This window comes from Hippocampus bargibanti, linkage group LG09, assembly GCF_051943395.1.
Source record: "Hippocampus bargibanti isolate YZ-2025 linkage group LG09, ASM5194339v1, whole genome shotgun sequence".
NCBI lineage: Eukaryota > Metazoa > Chordata > Actinopteri > Syngnathiformes > Syngnathidae > Hippocampus > Hippocampus bargibanti.
In genome coordinates, this window is record NC_142742.1 from 23,182,184 (window position 1) to 23,193,168 (window position 10,985).

Here is a 10,985-nt window from a genome sequence, read left to right on the forward strand (position 1 = left end):
GTACGACTGAGAGCTTACACAGACGTTTGTCTAAAATTGTTTATCAGTTTGAAATAAGTAGTAATTTTGTGTTGCCAAAGGGTTGTTTGTAGTTTTTCAGAAACCCCTGCAATGCACGGTACTGCTACTCCACTCCTTTTTGGATGCATTTTTTTCTTTTGACATTTGTTAAAAGACCACTGAGGGTAACCACAGTTTGTGAGTGCTCTCCTGACATGTTTTGACTCCTTTTGTCTGCCTTCGACGCTTGTTAGTATTAGTTTAGCCCTATTCTGGAGAGTTCTGATAACTCATAGTTTGTGTTGTAGTGGGTGATTAGATTCAAAGAGTAAGTATTGGTCAGTATCTGTGGCCTTCCTAAAAACTTCTATTTTTAAGCGCTCAGTCCTCTTTTATAATTACTTTACAATCCGAAAATCCTAGTGGTTTCTCTTTGATATCCTCACGAGTAAATTTAATATTGATGTACACAGAGTTGAGGTGATCAATGATCTGTATCAGTCAGGACAATAAAAGTAATCAGAGTAGCCTCAGGGAATAGTCATCTGCTCCCCCAATCTTAGAGCAGGGACCAATCAGAGCAGAGGTCTGGCACCGCGACCTCTGGAGAGTAGGGATATATATATATAGGGCCAGAGCTACCAGAAAGGTTTTAGTTCGCTGACGAAGCCTCTTACATGAGAACCGAAACGTCCAACTTTTTATCGATGGACCACTCCTGTACAACTGAAAGCTTACACAGACGTATTCTGAACAATGCATTCTCCAGATGAACATCATGTGCTGAATCCAATCCTGACAAGCACAATTGCCATTTTCTGCTAATTATATTTCATCTGATTTTGCTGCGCATGATTCCAGCCTGGACAATGTCAATCATCAAGTGAACTCAGATGTGTTTCTAGAGCATTTTAAAATAAACAACATTTTGTAAAAGGTGAACTAAATGTATTTTGGAGGCTGAACAGCTCCATCCATGGCCAGGATTCACTGTAACAAATAAATAAACAAAAAATACTAACAGTAATCCCACAACACTTCAAGCTTCACAGTTTACGAATTTGCTTCTTTAAAGTTTCCCAAAAAACTGTACAAATTAAAAGTAAATTAAATAAAACATATATGAATGAAAAAAAATCAGCCACATCAGCAGTCCTGACTGAGAAAGTTTCTCTGAAGCATCCCGAACAACTCAGAAGCTTTGGGCATGTACATTAGTGTACGTGCCACGTGCGGTCATATATATGTGATTGGTTCTCAGCGGGTCATTGACCAATGAGAGCACGAGTCGATGTGCTGTGCATTATCGCAGCCTCTTTGATAAATTCCCTTGTATTGGCTCACATGCTCTATCTGAGTGTCTGATAACTTTTTTTCTCCCAGCATTATTCTTTTAAATAAATTAAGTTGCGCCCCATACCCTTGCTGCCATTGAAGCAATGTGTTCCAAGTGTGTGGGACCATGTAAGCCCCTTCGTCCAACCAGAATTGACACCATGACCAAGGACACATTACATCAAAGTCGTCACAGGGCGTGTTGCAGCATTGACTAGGTCTAGTTATTTTGAAAGTTTCCTGTAGCAGTCCCAGCTCAGATGAAGGCTGAAGTTATAGCTGAAACTATCAACTCAGTGAGGTATTTTTTATACTTAAAAAGGCCATTGAATTTAAAAACCTCGACAGCGTCCAGTGGTTAGCAGTTTGACCTCACAGTGGAGAGGTGCAGGGTGCAATTCCGGCTCCGGATTGTGTACGTTTTCTCAGAGTACTCAGGTTTCTTCCCACATTGTAAAAACATACATTGCAGGTTAATGGAACACTAGGTGTGGATGTAGGCGAAGATGGTTGTATGTTGCCTATGTGCAAGTTTTTGTTGCCCTAATTTGTAGAGATGAATTGCATTGTTTTCTCTGTCGTTGTTACGATAGCAAATTCCTACTGTTGGGTTAACAGGCATTGGTGTCCACCGCCATCGGGTCTTTTAGCTGTTCTCCCAAAAAAGACAGACTTTTTGACAATGATGTGTTTACCATACTTTTTACTGAAACATCAACACATTATCATGATTTCCATAAACTACCACATTTGTTCTAAATCAGGATGTATTGTACTGTATTGTATTGTATTTTATTATATTGTATTGTTGTTTTATTGTATTGTAATGTAGCCACAAGGGGGCACAAGCCACTGTTGTGCCGGTCCCAAACCCGGATAAATACAGAGGGTTGTGTCAGGAAGGGCATCCGACGTAAACATTTTTGCAAAAACAAATATGTGAATCAAACCTCTGAAGAAGAATTGTATTGTTCGAATAAAGGCGCATGCGCCACCCGACAACATGTTATACTCTAATTAGTCTCGATACAGTTTAAGTACAGTAACGGGTTAAGGACATACCTGTTTTTCAGTTGTAATGTCTTTGTTATGGATGAAACCGTAGAACGGCTGAGATTAGGATGTACATTCTGCAAATCCTACATTATATCGATGAAAAGGTTTCTTCATCTGTACTTCTTTGAAGGTGTCACACGTTTCGCTTCTCATCCAAGAGGTTTAATCAGCTAAATAAAATGTTGCTGGTAGCTCTGGCCCTATACGTATATCCGTACTGTCCAGAGGTGGCGGTGCTACACATCGGCTATGATAGGTGCCTGCTCTAAGGTTGGGGGAGCAGAAGACTATTCCCTGAAGCTACACTGATTACTTCTATTGTCCTGACTGATTATGGTCTATGACCGACCCGAGTGCCAGTCATAGACCACAATCTGTCAGGACAATAGATGTGTGTGTGTGTGTGTGTGTGTGTGTGTGTGTGTGTGTGTGTGTGCGTGTGTGTGCGTGTGCCTGTGTGTGTGTGTGTGTGTTTATGTGTGTGTGTGTGTGCCTCGACTGGGATCACCACCTTATCGAGGCACTTTGCGCGCCTCGATGACCCTGAGAGCTATGTCGGCCGGAATCTTGCACTCCTGGCAGGGTCACCCAAGCCGAACAGGTTGAGGGGCAGAGGCCAGACAAAGAGTGATCCCAAACACGCACCCGGGGGTAGGCGTAGGTGGAGTCCAACAAACCTGACTACCGGCAGACCCCTGCAACTCCTGCCAGAAAATGGTCGTCATGAGTATCCTCATGCCACCAGAAACTCACCTGGAAGAGTGAAATGGTGGGAGTGTGGACTGTGCACCCACATCGTCCCATTAATCTCTACCTTTGCGCAAGATTCTTGCCCCAATCCACCCCCCCATGAAAACGCAAAGTCCTGTGCGATGTGGACTGGCGGTGGGCACAGGCCAAGGATGTGGCTGGAAGTGCCTAGCCAAACCATGCACACAGGCGGCAATGGAGTGATGGTCGTTGATTCCAATGTGTCTGAGCAGCTCCACACTGCTCACCCCTGTGACGGGGAAGAACCTAGAAGAAGTGGTCTAAAAATTGTCTGCTCTCCTGACTCCGGACGGTAAACTGCAATCGTCGGAGCATCCCCTCCTGCGGTCGAAACGTCAAAAAACGAATCACAAAAAAACTCAGCATTGCTTCGCGGAATGTCCGCACCCTGTTGGACCTGGCTCAAACCGCTGACTGGCCCTGCCGGAGGACAGCACTTGTAACCATGGAACTCGCAAGATACAACATTGACATTGCAGCCTTCAACGTGACCAGAATACACGCAGAAGATTCCCAGACAGAGGTTGGTGCAGGGTATACCTTCTTCTGGAAAGGGGTCCCCAAAGGCAACCGCCATATCCATGGGGTTGGCTTTGATGTGAAGTTCCAACTGCTGCAATGCATCCGGAATCCCCTATTGGCATCAATGAAAGGCTGATGATCTGGCGCCTTCCCTTGGCAAAGGGACGCTTCACTACACTCATCAGCGCTTACGCACCAACTCTGGATGCCAACCACATTGTTAAGGAAGAGTTCTACAGAGCTCTGGACATCATACTGCAGAAAACTACGGACACGGATAAGCTCCTAATCATGGGAGATTCCAATGCTAGGGTGGGCATGGAACACCGTGTGTGCAATAAAGTTATTGGCCAGCATGGAGTGGAAAAGATGAACACCAATGGCATTCGGCTCCTCTCCCTCTGTGCAGAACATCTGCTGGTAATTACTATCACCATCTTCCAAATGAAAGACAGGTTCAAGACCACTTGGCAGCACCCCTGCTCCAAACATTGGCACCTCCTGGACTATGTGATTGTCCGTCATGAGGACATACAGGATGTCCTTATCACCCGTGCCATGCGTGGAGCTGAGTGTTGGACTGACAACCAGATCCGAACTCCTTATACGCGTACATCCCCATAGTCCAAGGACAGCTCCCAGTGGAAAGCTCTGCTGCACAGTGACCAACCCCACCATCAAAGCCAACCTTCAACGTCTCCTTGCCGAAAAACTCGACAAGATCCCAGAGGACCCGGTCGACTGGCAAGCTCTGCATCAGGCTAATTACAGCACAGCCTCAGAAGTGCTTGGACAGTCAAGGATAAGACACCAGGATTGGTTCGATTGAAACTCGGATGAAATACAGTCCATTCTAACAGCAAGGCCCACAAAGCTCTCCTGTCCTGTCCCACATCTCACAGCCGGACAGCAATCTTTACCGAAGCAAGGGCAGCAACACAGCGGGCACTCCGTGTCATGGAGGACACCTGGTGGTTGCAGAAGGCACATGAGATCCAATATCTGGTAGACTGTAACAACACCCAGGGTTTCTACAATGCCATCCAAGAGCTGTAAACTTGCAGTGCAATCTCCTGATTGCTCTGTGCTCCTATAGGACCACCATGAGATCCTTGCTCGCTGGGCAAACCATTTTGAGACTCCTCTCAACACCATCAACCCCGTCAACTCAAAAATTCTGGACAATCTTCCAGACCTGCCGCCAATCACAAGCCTCAACACCCCACCATCTTTTTCGGAGACCAGGCAAGCCATCATGAGCCTTAAGAACAACAAAAGTGCTGGACCTTATGGCATCCCTGCGGGAGTTTACAAACATGGAGGTTATCTCCTAACGCGCCGTCTACACCTCCTTATACATAACATCTGGGAACATCGGAAGCTCCCACAGGACTGGAAATACGCCAACATCATTGTAGTCTACAAAAAGAAAGGGGACAAAACAGCCTGTGGGAATTGCCGAGGAATCTCTCTCCTCTCCACCGCAGGGAAAATTTTGGCCAAAATCATGCTCAGTAGGCTGGTCAAGCATCTCTCCGAGTCTGTGCTTCCAGAAACGCATTGTGGTTTCCGGATGACAAGATCCACCACAGATATGATTTTTGTATTAAGGCAGCTTATGGAGAAGAGCAGAGAACATTGCCTGGACCTCTACGTAGCCTTCATAGATCTCAACAAAGCATTTGACACCGTCAATCGATTTGCTATGGAAACACCTCTCCAAACTTGGGGTACCACGCAAGTTTCTTTGCATCCTCTAGCAGCTGCATGACGGGATGCAAGCCAGAGTACTCTTCGGAGAGCTCCAGTCAGTGCTCTTCGGGGTGAACGCTGGGGTGAAGCAGGGCTGTGTCTTGGCTCCAGTGCTCTTTAATATCGTCCTCTCTGCCGTCACGTGCCTATTTCACAAAGGCATCGGACATGAAGATGGGATCCGGGTGGAGTACCGCCTCAATGCAAACCTCTTCAACATCAGACGGCTCATGGCCTACACAAAGACAAATATCTGCCACATCTACAAACTTCAGTATGCTGATGACTGTGCTGTACTAGCTCACCGCTCAGAATATGTGCAGCATGCGCTCAACACCATTTCTAGCTTGTACTATTCTTTTGGTCTCCAGATCAACATAAAAACACAGAGCTCATGTTCCAACCTGTGTCTCAAACTCCCACACCACCTAGCCTTCACATCAATGGCATTTCACTAAATATAGTGGATCATTTTACCTATCTTGGCTCCACTTCGTCTTACGATTGCTCCTTTGACATTGAAGAGAAGGTTTCTTCAGCCGTCATCTGTACAAAAGTGAAGGTTTCGGACGTTTCGCCTCCTATCCAAGAGGCTTCGTCAGCGAACTAAAGTCTGACCGGTCGTATCGGCCCCATTTATATATCCCTAATGTCCAGACATGGTGGCGCCGGACACAGCTATGATAGGTCCCTACTCTCAGGTTGGGGGGCGCAGAGGACCCCTCCCTGTGGCCCCACTGATTGTTCCTACATTCCTAACTAACGACTGGCCTATTACCCCCACTCCCCCCGGTATCACCTTATCAGCATAACGACCCTCATCAGCATTGCGAAAGTTGCCTAACCTGTTTTGCCTAAGCAGGCTATTGTATGAACGATCCAAATTGAACCTCACCCCACCAGACCGGTTTAATGAAGGATTTTGTTGTTTTATAAGAATCGCTTTTTTTACCCCCCTTTCAAACCATCTATGTTCTTTCGCTAAGATTTTAACCTCATTATCATCAAATGAGTGGTTGCTAGCTTTTAGGTGCAAATGTACTGCCGATTGAGGTCCACTTATATTATCCCTGCGATGTTGATAAAGTCTTTTTTTGAGAATTTGTTGAGTCTCCCCAATGTACTGCTCTTTACAATTTTCATTCTTACAATGTATGGAATAAACTACATTACTTTGTCTTTCATTTGGTAGCCTATCTTTTGGATGCACTAATTTTTGCCTTAACGTGTTTATCGGTTTGAAATAAGTAGGAATTTTATGTTGCCAAAGGACTCTGTAATTTTTCAGAAACTCCTGCAATGTACGGTACTGCTACTCCTCTCCTTTTTGTATCTTGAGAATTATTGGTTTCATTCGCTATTCTTTCTTTCTGACATTTGTTGAATGACCACTGAGGGTACCCACAGTTAGTGAGTGCTCTCCTGATATGTTTTGACTCCTTTTCTCTACCTTCAGTGCTAGTTGGTATTAGTTTAGCCCTATGCTGGAGGGTTCTGATAACTCCTAGTTTGTGTTGTAAAGGGTGGTTAGAGTCAAAAAGTAAGTATAGACACTTTGAAGTACAAAAATGTATGAATAAAGCCTCATCATCGTTTGGTCGTTTACGCAGAAGAGTCTTTTCGAACCGAAACCTGAGAATTGGAACTAAGATTGCCGTATACAACGCAGTGTGTCTGTCTACTCTCGTCTATGGTGCAGAACCATAGACCACATACCGCCGGCACATGACTACCCTTGAGGCCTTCCACATCTGGAGCCTGCAGAAGATCCTTGGCCTGTCCTGGGAAGATGGAGTTCCCCACTCAGACATTCTTCAGCGCGCAAATTCCATCTGCATGGAAGCGGCAGTTGCAAAGAAAAACCTTCGGTGGTTTGGACACACCATCCGCATGCCCGATAACCACCTGGCCCGCCAAGTCCTCTATGGACAGCTGAAAGACGCAAAGCGCTCTGCAGGGGAAAAAAGTGACGCCTCAAGGACTACACCAGGGACCTCCTCAAACGAGCTCATCAACACCACGCAGCTCGAAACTTTGGCCTCCAACCGACAAACCTGACCGACAAAACTTGTGCCAGGATAGTCTCTGAAATACATCAAATCCACCAAGACAGACAATTAGAGAGACACATTCAACAGCACCAGTGGGCGGCTGGTACCCCCCTGGCATCCGGCCTCCCATGTTCCATCTGCGGACATGTCTGCGGCACAAGGATTGGGCTCTATGCCCATGAAAAGTGGCACCAGCGACACCGTTGCTAACCCCCCACCCCCCAACAAATACTCCCTTGGAGCAAGCGTCATCATCACCTATGATGGACAGCTAACGGTCAACGATCTTCATCAGCATCTTACAACCTGCAGTTTTGTGTTGGATTGTCTCAGGTGCCTCTTTGCACAACCTATACCTTGGATTTTTCCTGGTGTGGTATATTCGTGCCGCTATGGCCCTGGTGTTCAGGGCCTGCTCTTGAGCAGCCAGGATGAGTGCCTCTGTGCTGTCTTTTAGGCCAGCCCTCTAGCCACTGATAGGACTTCTTGAGATCAGCCACTTCAGTTATGGTTCATTGGTACATCCAGTGTAGGCGCTTTTCCTTCCATGATTGTCCCTCTTCAAGCACCTCATACTCTGTTCCCCATTGTCTGAGACATTCTCTGAGTACATCTTTCGTTGGAACCTTCTCTTTGATGTATTCATTGAGCTTGGATGTTTCATCCTGGACAGTGGAACACTCACTAGTCCCCGGTCTCCTTCCTTACGGCTTGTGTACAGTCTCAGGGTGCTTGACTTCGGATGGAACCCTCCATGCATGGTGAGGAGTTTTTGGGTCTTAACATCTGTGGTCTGAATCTCTTCCTTTGGCCACCTTATTATTCTTGCATTATTATTATTCCTTGCTGTTTATTGCCGGGTCTTGTTCTTGCAATTGAGCTGGCTTCCTAGGACTTGCCTCACCCGCTGGAGATATTTGGTCGTAGACCCTTTAATTGTTGCGAGTTCGAAGTTGCCATTGGCCTGCGGTATACCGAGGTACTTGTAGCTGTTTTCAATGTCTGCTATTGTTCTTTCAGGGACCGAGGCCCCTTTAGTGTGGACTACCTTGCTACTACATTTCTCCAGCCCGAATGACATGTCACTGCTGTAGATCCTGGTTGTGTGGATCAGGGAGTCTATGTCCCTTTCGCTCTTAGCATACAGCTTTATGTCATCCATGTAGAGGAAATTACTGATTGTAGCTCCATTTATAAAGCGGTATCCATTGCCTGTCTTGGGGATTATTTGCCTGAGTGGGTTCAGTCCTATGCAGAACAGGAGTGGGGAGAGTGCATCACATTGGTATATACCACATTAGATGGATACTTGCGTTAGTGACTTGCCATTGGCTTCAAGTGTGGTTTTCCACATCCTCATCGAGTTTGCAATGAAGGCTCTCAGGGTCCTGTTGACCTTCTACAACTCCAAGCATTCAGTGATCCATGTGCGTGGCATCGAATCATATGCTTTCTTAGAATCAATCCAGGCTGTGCACAGGTTGGTATGTCGGAACCTGCAGTCTTGTGTGACTGTTCTGTCAACCAGCAGCTGATGTTTGGCACCTCGAGTATCTCTACCAAAGCCTTTCCGTGCTTTGCTCATGTATTGATCCATGTGTCCACTTATGTTAGACGCAATGATGCCTGACATGAGCTTCCATGTTGTGGAGCGACAAGTTATTGGCCGACAGTTGGAAGGAACTGTACCCTTTGAGGAATCCTTCATGATCAAGATTGTTCACCCTTCGGTTAGCATTCCTGGGTGAGTCCCATCCATCATCAACTGATGCTTTTAGGCGCTCGTGGAGTGCTGTGAGTTTCTTTAGCCAGTAGGTGTGGACCATATCTGGGCCTGGCGCCGTCCAGTTTTTTTTATACCTGAGACTCTGTCTTGAATTTGCTGTTTTTCAGTTCGCTGACGAAGCCTCTTGGATAGGAGGTGAAACGTCTGAAACCTTCAAATTTGTACAGAAGACGGCTGAAGAAACCTTCTCATCGATGGACCACTCCTGTACGACTGAGAGCTTACACAGACGTGCCGCTGTAATGGTAACTGGGTTCTGTTCAGGGAGGTTGCTGTGCTCCTCTTTCAGAGTCACCAGCCATCGTGCACTGCTGTTATGTGCGCCCTGCTTCTCCCATATACCTTTCCAGTATCTTTCACTTTTCAACCTTGGACGGTCTCCTCTGCTGTTGGAACCCTGCCACTGAGCATACACATTCACAGGTTGTGTAGCGAACAGCCTATTTATTCTTCTGGTCTCATTCTCTTTCGTGTACCTCTTCAGGCGACTGGACAAGGCTTGGAGCCTTTGTTTGATAGTTTCGAGTGCTTCAGGTATGGTTACCTGCATGTACCTCTTGGGTATTGGCCTTTTATTCACACCTTTCTGGGTCTCTGTCAATTGACACACATCTTTCCGAGCCGCCTTGATCTTAGCCTCCAACCGTCTTTTCCATGGTTGGTAACGAATCTCGTGGCTCTCACGGTTGCTCCTGTAGCCAAGCATCTCTAAGATCACTGATGCTGAAGCGTATATCAGCTCATTGGTGTCCATGATCATTCCGTTCGGGATCGCTCTCAGTGCTGCATTCATAGTTTCCATGAGACTTTCAGGTGGTACTTTACGTAGCCGTTGTAATCGGTTTCTTAGTTGCCCAGTTTTCATTCTTGCCATGATCTTATCTCTCAGGTCAGTTGCTGCTTCGCTCAGCATTTCATTCATTGGGGCTGGCTTCCCAATCTCATTCATTGGGGCTTGCCTCCCAATCTCTGGTTGAACCTCTTCCTCTGATGTGGCAGCCTGGGGCCCTTCACCTCGGAATTTGTGTTGTACCTCATCAATCTCAAGTTGTGATCGCAATTGCCGTTTGTGGATATTGCAACACTGAGCTACTAGATGTTTCGTGGTCAACCGTGACTGTGTGTTTCGAAGTAACCATTCATATATATATATATATATAAAGCACACAGCGTTGTGCACAAGGTTATTAAACTATGAAGGAAGTGACGCAACGGCGCACAGTATGGCACCAGTCCCGCCCATAGTTTCCAGAACAATCTGGACGAGATTTTGGGTGAGTCGCATTTCTCTGATAGTCTGGATTAACGCGCATTTTCATGACAATATCTTATTTTATTTCCCCTTTTGTACTGTCTAGTGTTATCTAATTAGTTCCCTTATTCATTTCGAGTCCAGATTACTTTTTGTGTCATTATTTAATTCACGTTTTGTCAAGTGGAACTTTGAAGCACATTGGCTTTATAGTGCTTTTCTGTTGCGCAGTTAATCACCAGACAAAACCCATGCGACTTCACCCATCCCTCCTGCCATACTGTGTTGCAGGTAATAATTGTTTCAATTCGTTTTTATTGTACAATATTTAGTTTCTCGTGTCATGTTTCATTTGCCCGTGAGGGTTCGTGGCGGGTTGAACTGTGCGCCATTACAAGCGCACCGCGTGTTCTGCCGAGTCTCTGCATATGATGCGTTCAGGGACATCATGTAAATAACA

The 10,985-nt window shown here is 46.0% G+C and overlaps 1 protein-coding gene across 1 annotated transcript; it reads right to left on the reverse strand.

Annotated features, from left to right (window-relative positions):
* Positions 1–5,492: 5,492 nt before the first annotated feature.
* LOC148893990 (uncharacterized) lies at positions 5,493–10,195 on the reverse strand. The gene is made up of 3 exons (XM_089004965.1): positions 9,501–10,195; positions 9,212–9,359; positions 5,493–5,582 (listed from the first exon to the last, which is right to left on the reverse strand). The coding sequence occupies exons 1-3, from the start codon at positions 10,193–10,195 to the stop codon at positions 5,493–5,495; spliced, it is 933 nt and encodes a 310-aa protein (XP_088861091.1).
* Positions 10,196–10,985: the final 790 nt, after the last annotated feature.